The sequence below is a fragment of the Oxyura jamaicensis genome, chromosome 20 (genome assembly GCF_011077185.1).
Source record: "Oxyura jamaicensis isolate SHBP4307 breed ruddy duck chromosome 20, BPBGC_Ojam_1.0, whole genome shotgun sequence".
NCBI classification, from domain to species: domain Eukaryota; kingdom Metazoa; phylum Chordata; class Aves; order Anseriformes; family Anatidae; genus Oxyura; species Oxyura jamaicensis.
Genome location: NC_048912.1, coordinates 13,030,256 through 13,045,660, shown reverse-complemented (window position 1 = coordinate 13,045,660; position 15,405 = coordinate 13,030,256). Strand labels below are relative to the sequence as shown.

At 40.5% G+C, this 15,405-nt stretch overlaps 2 protein-coding genes across 3 annotated transcripts; both read right to left on the bottom strand.

The window, feature by feature from the left end:
• Window positions 1–152: 152 nt before the first annotated feature.
• OGFR (opioid growth factor receptor) lies at window positions 153–11,986 on the bottom strand. Of its 2 annotated transcripts, XM_035343813.1 has the most exons (9): window positions 11,681–11,986; window positions 9,742–9,795; window positions 7,324–7,371; window positions 6,534–6,596; window positions 6,135–6,219; window positions 5,681–5,759; window positions 5,118–5,184; window positions 4,687–4,835; window positions 153–3,586 (listed from the first exon to the last, which is right to left on the bottom strand). In XM_035343813.1, exons 1-9 carry the CDS (start codon window positions 11,891–11,893, stop codon window positions 2,218–2,220), a joined length of 2,127 nt encoding a protein of 708 aa, XP_035199704.1. In that variant the 5' UTR covers window positions 11,894–11,986; the 3' UTR covers window positions 153–2,217. The 2 variants fall into 2 exon arrangements, with proteins under 2 accessions (XP_035199704.1, XP_035199705.1); XM_035343814.1 differs by lacking the exon at window positions 9,742–9,795 and having other exon boundaries at window positions 11,681–11,985.
• A 164-nt stretch (window positions 11,987–12,150) lies between these two features.
• MRGBP (MRG domain binding protein) lies at window positions 12,151–15,226 on the bottom strand (the record flags this gene model as incomplete). The annotated part of the gene is made up of 3 exons (XM_035343825.1): window positions 12,151–13,399; window positions 14,219–14,293; window positions 15,088–15,226. Coding segments are annotated over 3 exons (405 nt in total), but the record flags the coding sequence as incomplete, so codon positions are not given.
• Window positions 15,227–15,405: the final 179 nt, after the last annotated feature.

Genomic DNA, 15,405 nt, shown 5'->3' with positions numbered 1-15,405 from the left:
TTTGGTTGCTCACCAGAGCCTGGCGTTACCAGCTGTGCTTGGAAATGCTCAAGGTGTCCCAGCAGCAGCAGATGGCTACAGGGGGGGCTGGCAGACCAAGTACATGACCCTTCCCTGCCCCTCAAAGATGAAAAAACGTAAGGAAACTGGTATGCATTAAAGTCATGCTTTAATAGGCGACATTAATGTAACACTGTCATACAGCTCCGAGTGCTGGAGAATACAGCCCATGAACTCGCTGCGAACACCTACAGGTGAAACTCTGAACTGTAGGGAACAGCTTGTTTTGAGCACTCCAAGCTAGAGCTCACAGCAAAACCCCATTAAACACAACAAACTGCACATCACCACACCAGATTGATGAGCTATGCCCCGACTGAGCATATGTTCACAATGAGAACTTCATTAAATAACAAAATTACTATAAATCTGTACAAAAGCCATGATTAACAATTTTTTTTCTTATCTTTTATTCAAGAATCTTCACTCAACATCTTCAAGTATTTATATCTGCAGGTAAGTGTATTCTTATTGGCAATTTAACACCATCTTTTCATAAGAAAGTTTTTTTAAAAAACATTAAAGCCTTTTTCCAGCATGTGTGTGACCACGAGCATTAAATAAGAAGCTTGCAGACTTTTTTTTATCCCCACCCACATGGATATGGCATGCTGCACCAGGGCCTACAGTCCGGGAAGGCCAATCACAGATCAAATTCCTTGAAAGATGAACTTCTGAAGAGCTGTAGCAGAGAGAGGAAAGACATTGACATTGCACAGGCTACTGCATCTGCTCCCTGATGAGGCAAGCAAGCCTCTAGCCATCTCCTACACAAAACAAACAGCACCCGAAAACCCTCAAACTAAAACAAACAAGCTGAGCAAACAGCAAGTCCAGACCTTCTGGCTGTTGAAAATGTTTCCTCTGCTTCATGAAACACGTCCTCTGTTGTAAATCTCCAGGAGCAAAAGTGCTAAATTGTTCAGTGCTCCTTCAGACTTGGTTGAATCCTGCACAAGTCAGGCAGAACATCTAGCAGAGAGGTCAGTAACATTAAGGCAGGCAAGGAGCTGGCAAGGGCTGAAAGTAAATTCTTAAGGGCTGTAAATGAACGAACCAGACAAGCGTACCCCCACCAATTAAAGCTTCAATTAACTGGCCCACAACAAAGCCCCAAGTGGTTAGCAGACATGCTGCACTCAAACGTGCCCTCGCTGTCTGACATGCTGATCATTAATGGTAGAACGATCCTGCCACAACTAGGAAGCGGGGGAGATTTGAGACAGCTAGCTTCGTTCAGCAGGCCTGCAGGAAAGATAGCCCCGGAGGTCATCTCAAAGCAACACCAAAATCTGAAGAGATGCAGTGACAAAAGTATTTATTCTGTTTCAGCAATCGAGGAAGAAAGACCTTTGAACTAGTAGCGGACATAAATAGCTGTGGAAGACTATCAAGCTCCTGAAGGTGGTGGAAAAAGATGGGGAAGAAGAGCTCCAGTCAGCTTTACACAAAGCCTGAGGGTTTCTCTTAGAAACCAGTAGACAATTTGTATTCTTAACAGATCTAACAAGCACTACGAAGCAATTTCTGCTGAGGATAAAGGGAACAGTTACCCCATGTTTCTGCACCCTGGAGAACAGTATCTAGACACAAAGGTTAATACTGGTCAGAGACACATTATGGCCGTATGTTTTATCCCAGTCTAAACTCAAACCTATTTTCTTACAGGAGGAAAGGCAACTACACTCCCACATGATGCAAAATGAGAAGGAAGTTACATGGTAATAGAAAGGTCCGGCAAATCAGGCATGCTATCTTACGGTAAAATTTGTGTGTTTAATAAATACTTTTCTAGTTCAAACAAGGAAACTGATTAATTTCCCTCTTCTTTAAAAAGGGACATACCAGAACCAAAGCAAAGTGCAAAAATCCCTGTTGCTCCACAATAAAAAACAGGAACAGGACACAGCCAGTTTAGGATGACGACTCATTTAAAGTTTTCCTGTTTAGGGTAACCAAGAGCTCATTCTCAATGAAATCACTACAGATGACTTATAAAAAAAGTATGGAAAGGTGAAAGTGAGACAGGGCCTAGCCTGGATCAGTCCAAACAAAGTTTATTTTCCCACGCGCCTGTGGTGTACAAATCAGTAAAGCTGGCTCCCAGAAGTTAGGGCAATGTCATCTCTGCTTGCTCAAGTGTTTGCTATGCTGGTCTCACTCCACCACCTGTTCTTCATCAGGTTCTGCTGCATGCTCAGAGCTATCTGTTTTCTGTATTGCAAGCTCACCACTGTCTCGTTCAGGGCAACTGGATGCCATATTCTGTTCAAGTTTCCCTGGAATTTGTTTCTTGCTCGTGGCTTTTACTTCCTCTTCTTCACTTGCATTTGCTGCCTTTTTATGCTGTTCTATCCCATCTGCCTCACTTTTCCTTCCCAGGAGCACGCTATCACAGAGGTGCTCATCACTCTCCGCCGTGACTTGATCTGCACCTGACTCCAAGCCATCACTTAATGGAGACGTCCAGCTAGTCTTGGGGAGCACGGAACCAGCTGGGCAGCTCAGAGCCCCACCGTTTGTGTCACCCCCATCCTTCTCACCCATCCCCTCCATGGCTGTTTTTTTCTCACCAACTTTTTCCTCTTCAGCCTTTGCGTTTGAAGCAGGTGGATGCAACGGGGCACTGCGGGCAGGCAGCCCCATGTTCAGGTTTATGGCCAAGCTGAATGTTTTGTTTCTCTGCGTTCTTTTATCAACTTTCCTCCGTTTTACAGTGGCATCAGCAGTCTCTGGCACTGTTAAGTCTTTGGTGTTCACATTGTCTTCTTTCAGTGTTTCCTGGCCCTCTTCTGTTTGCAGGAGGGAACTCGAGGGGGAGATTTCTGCATCAAGTGCACATTCACCCAGGTTACGGGAAATTTTTTCAATATCAGGAGGGTTTTTCAGTGATCCACTCTTTACGGTGTCTGCCATATTTGCATCCAGTTTTCTCTTCTTGCTCTCCTTTGCACAATCGTTCTCTGCCGTACCCTGCGCTTCAGCCTTACTGCAGAACTCATTCTCTTCCTGCTGGGTACACAAAGCCTCCTTCTCATCTTCACCATCTCCTCCCTCTGAAACACACTCGCTTAACCTCTCTCTCGTGTCATCTTCATTTGCTTTAGGCAACAAGTCTGCAGCACCTCCAACTTGCTGATCTTCCTCTAGAGATGGGTTCTGACCCTTTTCCACAGAATCATCACATTTTCTACCAGGTTCTTCCTGTTTATTTCCTGCCGTTTGGTGCAGCTGTGACTTGGCAGAGCGGGGTCTGTACTTTGAGAGTTTGTCACAGGGCCCCCACACAAAGCTGCTTCGAGGTTTGTAGTGTTGCCAAGCATAGTGGACCAGTTCCCTTCTCTTCTGCTTGCTTCTGACAGTGAATAGAAAGTAATCCAAGGCACTTCTCTTGACATTTGGTAACGTCTCCTTAACAAGAGTTTCAGTTAGGAAAAACTTTACCAAGTGCACTTGATAGTGTTCATATCCCATCTCCCCCAGGCACTTCAGAATGCGAGTGATCCGCAAATTGTTGTGGCTAAACCTGAGACAAACAGATGAGCAAAGATAAGTGACAGCCTTAAAAGCCTCGAGTCATAACGAACCTCGGGGGTACCTGCAGAATGCTTTGTGTGCTGCTCACAGGGATCTGTAAGAGGCTACTTCACAGTGCAGATAGGAGTACAGGCTGGCTTAATTTTAATGCATCTGTTGCAGCTGTCTACCTTCAACAATACCTTCCTAGCCCTTCTGGGACTGCTTGGAATAAATGCCTCAACTGCTTGGAAGTGTTTTGACATTCTGCATCATCCACCAGTAAATAAATGCCCCACATTGGGTCAGACAAACAAGCCCACGCAGCCCAATGTCCTGTCCCTGACACCGATTTACAGGGTAAGACTGTACAAAAGTTTAAGAACACAGCCACGTAAAGATGCTGCCAGAGATTCGTGACTTTGGGACTTAAGCTAGACATTTTTTTTAAAATACCTGACACGCTTAAAATTGATTTTTCTTCTGTGAGTATACCCAGTCCTTTTAGACTTTAAAACTACTGAAGATACTGGAATATTAAAGGTTAATACCACCTCTATAAGACCTGCAATAACATAACATTACCAATGATTTGCAGAGCACTTTTCAACCAAGAATTCAAAGCTTTTCACACAGCTTAAGGCAGCTTTATAATCAATCAGGGAAGCATATGGATGCATTCTTATTTTGTAGCTTAAATGCATAACACAAAGGCACCTTTACTACCTTTAAAATTCTTCCAGTAGTTTCTGCTTAAAATAGATTTAAACACAAGTACTTGCAGAGCAAATATCAGCAGCTCCAAAGCTGTATTTCATCCTTTATGAAACCAACAAGAAAAATGCCTGCTGTTAAGAGTTGCACCTAATACAGAAGGCAAAAATCAGTCTCACCTGGTTTACTTATTGTACTTGCATCAAGTGACAGAGTGTGACAACATACAGTCATAAGCTGAGACAAGTTAAGTATATATTAACTAGCTAGCCTTCGTAACAACAAAAGCCTCTATTTGTCAAGGGTTTAAGATTTTCCTTGACTTTGACTTTTTTTTTTCTCCTCAAAAAAATGCATGGCTGTAGTAAATGTCAAGTTGTATAAACAGAGACTCACCGGTTCAAGTTTTGAAATCTTTCAGCCCAATTCTCTGCTCTCTTGAGTTCTCCAGTCTCCTGGTTAGTCAGAATTATTCCATAAAATCTCAACATGAGCTGATAAGCGCGTATAAACCTTTCCATGACTTCCTCGGACTTCTTAAATGCCTGAAAACAAGGGAAACCAATGAGTACAAGCTGCAACTCTTCAATTACCAGCATCATTAAGTGGCATTTGAATTTTAAACACAGATTAATTATGTCACTCATCATTTCATTTGCTGCTAGCAATTGGCAGACAGACACAAGACAGACAACTGCTTAACAGCACTTGAGCAAGCCCTGTTCACGTTCCCTGTTCCCAGGTCCCCAAGGAAGCAAAGGAAAAAAAAAAAGCTAGACTTCCAATAAAAGTAACTTAGGGAAAATTATTTAAAAAGCTTTAAATACCTCAATTTCTTGAAGTGTTAGTGGTTTGGCACGCCAGTTCATCCCATGTTCACGTAAAGGGAATAGCCTAAGAGGAAAAAGTTTTCAGTCCAGACAAGCAAAGATGACACCCAGCCCAGGGAACCCACTTTGTTGAAACTCAAATCTTTCCAATAATTGTGCAATCACAGGTGCCTCTTGGAGAGCTCATATACTTCTGGACATGAAAGTACTTCACTACATAACAAATCCATTCCATAAAAGAATTGTACACACAGGTCGTAACAACCTACTTTCCATATTTGCATCTCTCACTGCCACAATATTTTGTTCTGCAATATGTCAGAAGACCATTCACAACCAAGATCTATTGCCACAGCTGCACTGGAAATCTGTGTCTTCAGGATTTCCAGAGCACTGCTTCCAAAACGATTTGGAAAAAAAAATAAATAAAAATAATACCCACAACCTGACAAGTCTCAGTTGAGAGCTTAAGAGTAATTCTTGGTCTATTGGGAAGCCAAATTGAGCAATGCGTATACAACTGACTTAAAAGAGGCATTATATTCATGCAGGCACTTTACCACTGTATGTACGAATGGTTTTCTTCCAGAACTTCATAGTTGTCCCACCACAATTCAAGCAGAGTTTCAATATGCACACCTGATGAGAAAAAAAAGAGAGGCAAGAAGAAATAACACCCAATGAAAATTAAAAGTTAGCCAGTCATCCAAGGTGGCCCATTATCCATCACCAGGCATTAGTATACAGACATTAGCTTCTCTACGAGACAACTATCCTAAGAAATCAAGAAAAAAAAACAACTAGTATTCTACTAGCAAACAAAAATTAAGGAGCATACAGCAGCAACAAAAACATTTTTAGTGGATTTTGTTGTTTTGTTTTTGTGTGTGCGTGTTTTTTTTTTTAATAGCTGTCCCACATGGATCACACTACTCGTCCACCAACTTAAATCTTCCACCAACTTAAACAGCTGCAGGAGGGCTGCACTGAGCAGTCATCAAGCAAGGTACTCACCCTGAGGCATAAAACTAATTTCATTTTTGTAAAAGCTCAAGTTCCACATCTGTTCTTCCTCCTCATTTTCTGTTTCTGTCAAACCCTGGAGATGAGAACAAGAAATCAACAAGCAGCATTGGTTTAAAATGCAGTATCCACTTCAACACTTCTCCTTACTTTCCTTCCCTCTTTTTCCCTGAACAGGCCAAATCCTTGAAATGTTTTGGGAAATAACAGCTTGTTTCTGATGCACCCACACATGCACATTATCCCTTCCCCCTCACAAACTAAACCTTTAAAGGTCTGAGCCTGTCAATGTAAAGATAAAAGGGTGTCCTCAAACCCAGAACATGTTCCTAAACTTAGCGTGCCATGAGGAAGAGCCACAGGAGAGGTGCGCTATCAGTTAGTCCATACCGGGTAACGATGCCTGTATCTCTGCAAGTCTCTTGCTGCATTCCAGTTGCGCCTGCCTGAGAACTAGAGAAAAGTAACAGATCAGACATCCAGAATAAAGTTGTCTTCTGGAAAAAAATAATAATAATAAAAAAATAATAATAATAATAAAAAAAAAAACAGAACAAAACCTGAACTCAGTATCTCTCACACGTGCTCCTCCCCTGCACCCTCCATTCTGCCGTCCCAGCACCCCAAGGACAGCCAGTTTCTACTGTAGTTGTTCCCCTGTATTCCTGAAGGCAACTTAGGATTACAAGAAGTTAACACCATCTCCTTGAACCAAAATATTTGTTTGTATTTCCAGTGTTATTCATCAGGGTCTTTGTGTTTTATGCTTATCTTGTACCCTAGACAGGTTTTCCTACAGAAATGGTCAGAATTAGCCGGAAAGTCCCTGAATGATAAAATCTCATTTTGTTTGTTAACTCAGGTTTTAGTCTTTTAAAAACCTTTATCTGTTTGTCTCTTTGTACCTTACTCACAACAGAGATCATACTTTAAATTGTTGAATTCAAGACACAGAAAGATCATTCAAGACTCTTTTTTCCTCTAGATGCTATTAAAGTGAAACTTTCTTCCTCTTTGCTTCCTAATCTAGAACAGCCTTGCTGATGTGACATCATGCTGATTTAGGACAGTGAACAATAACAGAGCCACACAGTCACATCACAGATTTATTTTATTCCCATAGCAATCATCTTCATTACTGCTCATCTCTCCAAGTAACAAAACTTTATGCCAAGCCTACCTGAAAACCCATCTGAGAAAATGATGACAAAATTGATCCTCCTTGCTCCTACAAAGAGAAAGCATTTAGTAGGAAACATATTGAAACCAAATAAATATATACCAGATGAAGATACCCAGAGCAGTGATTCACATGATTCCTATTAGTTGCCAAGTGACAGATTTACCTAGTTACAGCTGAATTCACATGACTCATAACTGAAATTCCTATAGAAAAAAAACCTGCAGAGCCACATTTACCTGACAGTTAGGTATCAGGTTCTCCTTACTACACAGATAAACTGGATTCAGTTCAGTTACAGCATTTACACTGAAATCACAAAGAAAGCTTCCTTTCTTCCTCTGAATTTTGTGGAAGTAGAAGTTGCAAGCATGACATCACTTAAAATACATTTTAACTGAATTATGTGTGTGTACGTATATTTAAGTGGATTATTTCAGATTTTGTTACAATTCATCAGCAATACAGATTCAGTCTCGCTATGTGCTGAACCAGCTGGTCTCAAACCATGAAAAACCACTGAAAAGCATTCTGAAATGTCAAGGCAGAGCTATAAAAATGAACAAGACTGCTTGTGAACAGAAGTATCCTGCCAATGCAAAGCACACCAGAGTTAGAGTTCAGCACCAGCCAACAACAGGAGCAGTTGTTGTGAAACAGGAATAAGCTGTGCACAATCTTGCAAAATCAGTGTTTTAAGAAACTTAGAAGAAAAGAAGCAGCAAATGATCTTCTGAGTTAGTTTTGAACTTCATTGGATACTTCTTAACCTCCTTTGCCTAGAGAAAAGTGAAAATCACTTCTTATTGGACAGCAAACACTGATCACCGGTTCCGTTAATTAACACAGGAACAGGATTAGATTTTGTAACACCTCCTTGTAATGAAGTCATCCCTTCAACAGACCTGTTGATTGTTAAAATTTATGAAGCATGCACAGCACTAGAGAGATCAAAGCTTTATCCACAGGGGGAGGTCATCAACACAGATTTTTTAAGGTTACATTTTAAATATACATTTACACTCTATGATTCCCCTGTATTTTAGTGACAAGAGTTTAAAGAACTTTTTTAAAAAAATGTAATAACCTGTGATGTCTTAAAATAACGCCTGTCTACATTGCAGTACATTTCCCAAAGCCACACGGCCCACGCAAGATTAGCAATCCATGCACTGGTGCCCATCCCTGTAATCTGTTCTACCCATACAATGGTTAGAAATGCACACAACTATAAAAAGCTTTGCTACACAGCTAGTGCTTGAAAAAAAAACACATGCAGCTGCAAACCTGAGACTGAGCAATACGCTCAGCCAGAATGTCAGTGTTATTCTTTTGTTCAAGATGTAAGCACAAACTAGGATTTAGCACTTTGAAATTCAATGCTTTTAATTGTAGATTTTGAAACCCACAGCTGAAATCCTGATACACGTGAAATTAATGAGAACTTTACTACCAATTACAGGGGAATCAATTTACAGACATTCTTTATGCTTAAGAGTTTAAAATGATGTCCTTTAACACAGCTGGAAAAGACAATCAACTGCCTCCAACTTTGAGAAAGGAGTGGTATGCTGAAGAATAAGCATAGACACAGAAACAGCACCTTACACAGTTGTGTTGCTTCTATCTAACTTGGTTTAGAAAGAAGATCCAGGAAGAAAGCAGGCTGGAGCACAGCAATAGAAAGAACAAGATGTCTGAGTTTTTCCTCTCTTTACGTCCTCATCTGTCCATGGAGGTGTTGCTCCTGGGTCTCTATAAACTTTAGTTCAAGCCACACAGAAACACAACCTTCCCTTTCTTTCTAGATTAGGGACACAAACTTGTCTACATAAATCAAACTCTTTATTTCTCACAACACTGTCAAGCAACTTTAGGTGGGTTTCCCTCTCCAGCAATGCCACGCATCAATCAGAACCTGCACTGCTTTGTGAAGAGTGGGAAGAAACCAGAGAACAAAACTCAGCAGGGGTAACATGGGCAGTATTTGGCTGGAAACTGGAAACCAACTCCAACTGAAGGGGATGAAAGAACACGCAGAGTATCAACAAGAAAAAGGAACAAGAAAGAAAACAGAATCCTTGAGGAGCAATTGAAGCCTTTTGTTGGTGGAGTTAGGAGAAGGTAGAACTACAGGGCTTGTTACATGGCTTTGAGCAATGGAGCATGAACCCTGTGCACTGCAGCAGACTAATAAGGAAACTTTTAAAATGAGCACAAACCCCAAGATTTTCTACGCTTAATTTTAGAACAAGCTAAAAGCACCGGAACGCAAAAGAGCTGAAATGATACACTTGCAGGAATTTCAGATTGCAAATCTGGAGTATTTGCAAGAGACACAAGTGACATGCAAACAGAAGTAAAATTTGAAGAAGGCTTTGAAAGCATGTAGTGAAAATAATAATAAAAAACTCTAACCTCCTTATTGAAAAAACACTTTATTAGCTTCTGGATTCTAGCACACCAGCTAGACTGAGGGGAGAAGAATTAGAATTAGTGTAATACAAGCAGAAGTAGAAACTTATGCTGGAAACTGATTCATGCCTTAGGCAGGTTGTAAATGCATAACTGACAGCAGATATTTTTGTACTCAGTCTCATTCCCTTTAAAAAAAAAATAAAAATCAGGCACTGAAGGATAAAGGTGATTACACATTCACCACTGAAGGAAGAGCTTCTCTTTAAAGATGCAGAACAATACTCCGTAAGTCTCAGGGACAACATCCTTCTTCATAAGGCAAAGTTTGAAAAGTCCACTCACTGGAGTGAAAAAAAATGGTCCTTGCTTTTTACTGTTGTCATAGTCCAGAAGATGCTCTAGGAAAAAAAAAATCTGAAGAACAAACACATTCAAAAAGGATAATCTAAAAGTTTGAGAGGCATTTTATGACGTTTTAGAACTTGTACACAAAACCAGAGCTTTAACCATGAACAAAAGAAAATTGACAGCATGCCATCAAACAACGCAAGTCACTTAAAGAAACAAGTAAGGATTTTCTCTGTAGTCCTACAGCTATTCTGTCTAAAATGTGTGACCTTTCACAGATCTGCGTACATAGCTAAGGCATAACTGTGTTCCCTGCAGTAAATCCCATGAAAACGTACACATACATCTGCATTAACGTTTTTGTTTTGTTTGCAATGTCTAGAGGGCATGTTATGGTATGAAGTCACTGGTGTTCAGAAAGCCATGTTGCACAGGTTATTTTATTCACTTCGTATTTATAAAAAAAATATTAAAGTTCAGTATTAAACTCCTTTAACAGTATACTAATTAGACAGCTTTATCTGCCTATTTTTATTCTGAGAACAATTTACTGAAATGAAACTAAAGTAGAAAAATTAGTTTTGCTTTCCCTGAAAGGGGAGGAGTTACACTAACGAACAGGAATGGGCTTCAACTGAGAAAAACAGAAAACAAACAGTTCTACAATTGCAAAGCGATGTTGCAGAAGTTGATGACACTCGGAACACTGATGCTATGTTTAGGAACTTTAGATAAAATTAACGAGTTCTTTTTACATCAAATTAAGACTATTTTAAGGCAACGGAGACAAGTGTTAGCACTTTGCAGTACTGTCATCACAACTGCACGCGTACCTGCAGTTTTTGGAACACCAGTGAATATTTTCCATTTTCAGAGTTGCTCTATAACATGCTCCCTAGGAAAAAAAAAACGGCTACAAGAAAAAAAAACTTACAGTTCATTTTTGTAAGTGAACAGATGTGATGGCTCTTGATGACATGAAAGAGCGTAGGCAAGGACACTGTAGATAGATAGGATACTAACAAAATACGATTAAAACCAAAGAGCTGCTTAAAAACACAGATATTTTAAAGTCAAAACCAGCATCCATCTGAAGTGCAGTAAGCCAGATGGCACAAAACTGAACAGAGAACTTGTATTTATGACATAAAGCACCCAGATCACAGGGAACAGTGATGAAAAAAAAACGAAAATCCAGCACATCGCAGCCTACCGAAACCGAAGCAGCTACAGAGCCCCAACACACCTCTGCCTTCACAACCTTTCTCTGCAGATTTCATTTCCAAACGGGCTGTCTTTAGGGGAGCTGAAGATTTGCTTCCCCGGGACGAAGCCACAATTAAAAGCCAGTGACCAGCACCTGAACAGCAACCACAACCCAAAACACCTTTGGCTCCCTGCAAGCCGTTTAAGCTGCTCCAGTTGCTGACTGGAAATTAGAATATTAAGGAAAAAAGGGCCCTAAAGCCCAGGCGGGAGGGTTCGGCAGGTGCAGGGAAGGGCTGTGAGGGGCTGGGGCCGCAGACTGAGGCCTCCAAGCCCCCCCTCCCCCGGGGCACCCGCCGACCCCCCCAAGCCTGCCGAGACCCACCTGGGCCTGCCAGGAGCCCTTCGCCGGCTCCTTCGCATCCTCCGGCCGGTCTTCATCGCCAGCCTCCTCCCTCTCCTTCGCCTCCTCCTTCTCCTCTTCCTCTTCTTCTTCCTCCTCCTCCTCGTCCTCCTCCCAGGTGGAGTCGTACTGCCATGAGCGCGCCTCAGCCCCTGCCTCGGCCTCCTCCGGCCTGAGGCCGAGCCAGGCCGCCATGGGGAGCGGGGCGGGGAAAGGGAAAGCGAAACGGGCGGCGGGGCCGGCACAAAGCCGAGCACGTGGGGGACGAGGAGGAGGAGGAAGAAAAAGAGGAGGAGGAGGAGGAGAAAGAGGAGGAGGAATCGCGCTCCTAGCGCCCGCCCCTGCCCTGCCCCTCACAGCCGGCGGCACTGCGGGGGGGGGGCTGGGGACACCAGCACGCCATTAGGTGAGATGGGTGCTGGGCTCCTCACCGCGGAAGCAATGCGGACAGATTAAGAAATAGTTCCTTTTATTAACTAACAGGTAACGCAGTGGAACAAATTCGGTAGTATTTCCGCCTGGTCACGTGTCTTTGGTGGCCGCGGTCCATCTATTCACAAGTCAAAAATACTAACTTCAATCATAGTGTTCTGGCATATAAAAGGTATTACGATGTCAGTAAAAAATTAAATCGTAGAACAGGGTTAATGCTTTGCAATACCAACTCCACTTAACATTTAATAAAACCGCTTTAAAAATAAATAACAACGTACAACCCCCCAATTTTATACTACTGTAGTACAAATGGATGAGGCAACACCCCCAAGTTTAGGCACAGCTCAGCTGATCCCTTTCAGAACCATGTGACGCCGCTGGATGTTTTATTTTGGACACTTATTCTCTCTAGGGGCATTTTTTCACTTTACTTACAGTATATAAAATTGTAAAAAACGTAAAGTATTTACATCACTAAAGGTAAAAGTTGACATTTCTCCAGCGAACAGCGTCAAAGAGTACTTCAACACAATAGTTACCTGTATTTAAAAGTATTTTAGTTTTACCGAACCAACAAATGCAGACATTTGATACAAACGCTACGTTTGCATACATTAAAACAGCCAAACAATGTTGCCCGTAGAGGGTCTGTGATATTAACAACAACAAAAAAGGCAAAACCCAAGCAATTCAAAAGTTACAGAAATAACCTATACTTCTCATGAATTGAGGCTCTGTGTTATGACGAACACTTGTTTCATGAACTATGCTGACACGGTGTGTGCTTCTCGTTGGAAATGCAAACACAGCAACTGTTACAAACACATAAACCACTAAATGCTGCCAGCTTCCTTCCTGAACGCCCTGAGAAGGTAGCCATCGCTCGGCTACTCAATGCCAACCAGCAAACAAATCAGGAAAGACAGGCAAAGTCTTGTATGCATAAAGCCAATGTGCAGATTCTTCGAGTACCTGGCTCAGGTATCTTCTCCTTTCTGAAAAAGTTGACGTAATGACTATCCTGCTATTTGTTTTTTAAATGTTCCATCGCTAATTTCTTCTGCTTTTCACAGCTTTATGTTCTGCGTCGTTTTGCAGCACTTGGACTGGAAGGATTACTGTTTGCGTTTAAGACCTTTTCAGTGACTCTGTTGCGCTTCCTTTTATCAGATCCTTCTTTGGACCCAGAATCTGATGAAGTTTTCTCTTTCTCTTTGCTGCTTGGCTTTTCAGTTGTTTTTCCTAAACTTCCAGAGGGTGCAAAAACTGAAATAGGATCAAAGTAATGATTCAAGATTAGACTTACAAACATAGGTAAACAAGAACTGATAGCCAATTTCTTTATAGTATATACAACTTCTCAAGCCAATCAATTCTTAGCGTCTTTAAAGACACTTCAAGTATTATTCTCACTTTTTCAAAAGGCACAGCGTGCTTTTATTATTTGCTTTAAAGACAGGCATGTATGCTGACACGCTAAAAGTGAAATAAAACAGTACTTAAAATTAAAAAACTAAATAGGAACACTTACACAACATAGGACCAATCTATGAAATTTATAATCAGCAATGGTAGTTACATTTGGTATTAATGATACCAAACACACCTGAACATCCAGAATGAGAAATTTAATATACCTTTAAAATGCATTGTTAGATCTTTTATTACACTCAATCTTAAAACACCACTTTTTCTGTGATGTAAATATTATGAAAATACATAGTTAACAGTTGGCTTGGTCTGTTACGGTAATAGCAGGATCTCTACTGTTCATGTTTGACTTCATTCTACGCAAAATCTTAAGAAAATAAGCTTAATTTAAAAGAGGCAAGATAATGAACATAAAATGAAAAAAAAAAAAAAAAAAAAAGAAAAAGCAACCACTTTGCCTTCCTTCCCAGTTAAGCATACCGTCTTGTAACCTTTTGTTTTTTTTTTTTGATTTATAGGCAGTAATTTCTCTTGTGAGATCCTATCACAGATTACTTTATGTTTGCTAAAACTGGGCTTAACCTTCTTTCAGAGTTTTATTACAGTTGTTTTTTTTTTTTTCTCATACTATACAGTAGAGAGATACAAATTTACCTTCTTCTGGACCTGCATGTGTTTCCATTTCTTCTTTGATTTCCTCCTTCACTTCTTCTTCAATCATTACTTTTCCTACAGGAATGATCAGTAAGCAATGGTTAGATAGTTTTGAGGGACCAAATGCAGATTTTCTGGCTTAGTAGCCTCAGCATATGTGCACAGTGTATACAAATATTCAGTTCAACATTCAGCATCAAGTTAGAAATGTTCTTCATTCCCGTGACAGAGAAATGTAGCTAACAGTCCAACCATACTAAGAGCAAGGCGCATGTCTCAGAGCAAAAAATTTATTATGAAATTATTAATAGAAACAAAGTAAAATGCTAACTAGGAAAAACGTATTGCAATTCTTAGATATGATTCTCTACTGCATTTTAGTATAAAGTTTATTACACCCAGTAACCGAGAAGCATTTCATTGTAGTTTAAAATATCTTTTGCCTACACCCAGAAAGAGAAGTTGAATCTAAATGGTATAAACAGAACCTGTTTGTGCCATTTTAACATCTGATTTGTATTATATTTAAGAATACGAGAAATATTGTATGGAATCTAACCAAAGGCCTATCTTACCCGCTAGCCTATCTCCTACAGCGGAGAATCAAAGAGGCTGATATGTGGGGAATATGAACACAGGCAGCGTGATCCTTTCTCTGATTGTTTTGTTCTGTCATCAGATTAAAAATTCAAGAGATACTGTTGTATTTGTTCAATACCTCTTTTTCAGGTATGCACCGAATACACCAGAATGATAGAATAGCCATGTATTGGCATGTCGTTATGTTCTTTTTTGTGAGTTCCATTAAACTACTTGTTCTAAGGTGAGATCAGAAGAACAGGAAGTAAGAAACTGCTATCACATCTTACCTTCTCTCACTTCTTGAATCAGTTCATCAGGAAGAACAAAATTCTTCTCTATATTTGGGAATGGAAGAATCTCAGATTCATGCTTAGAAAGAAAATAAAGATTTTTATGAATGATTTTGGTAAAATAAATAATTTGGATTTAGAAATGCAATCCCAAACTGTTTTTTAGTGCAATTAGTAGCTAAATAATTCTTAACAAGACACTCAGACACTAGAGAATCAGGATGCTCCTGATGTCAAACTGATTACTAAGGTCAAGATAATTGAGATCATGACTCCTGACCATAATCATTTGAGATCATTTCTGTAAACTGATCC

Coding starts and splice junctions, on each gene's coding strand:
- OGFR (XM_035343813.1), bottom strand. CDS start 11,893: ATGGCGGCCTGGCTCGGCCTCAGGCCGGAGGAGGCCGAGGCAGGGGCT. Junction 7,372..9,741: donor AGTGTTTTTTCAATAAGGAG/GTTAGAGTTTTT, acceptor TTCTCTTTGTAG/GAGCAAGGAGGATCAATTTT. Junction 5,185..5,680: donor AACCATTCGTACATACAGTG/GTAAAGTGCCTG, acceptor TTTTCCTCTTAG/GCTATTCCCTTTACGTGAAC.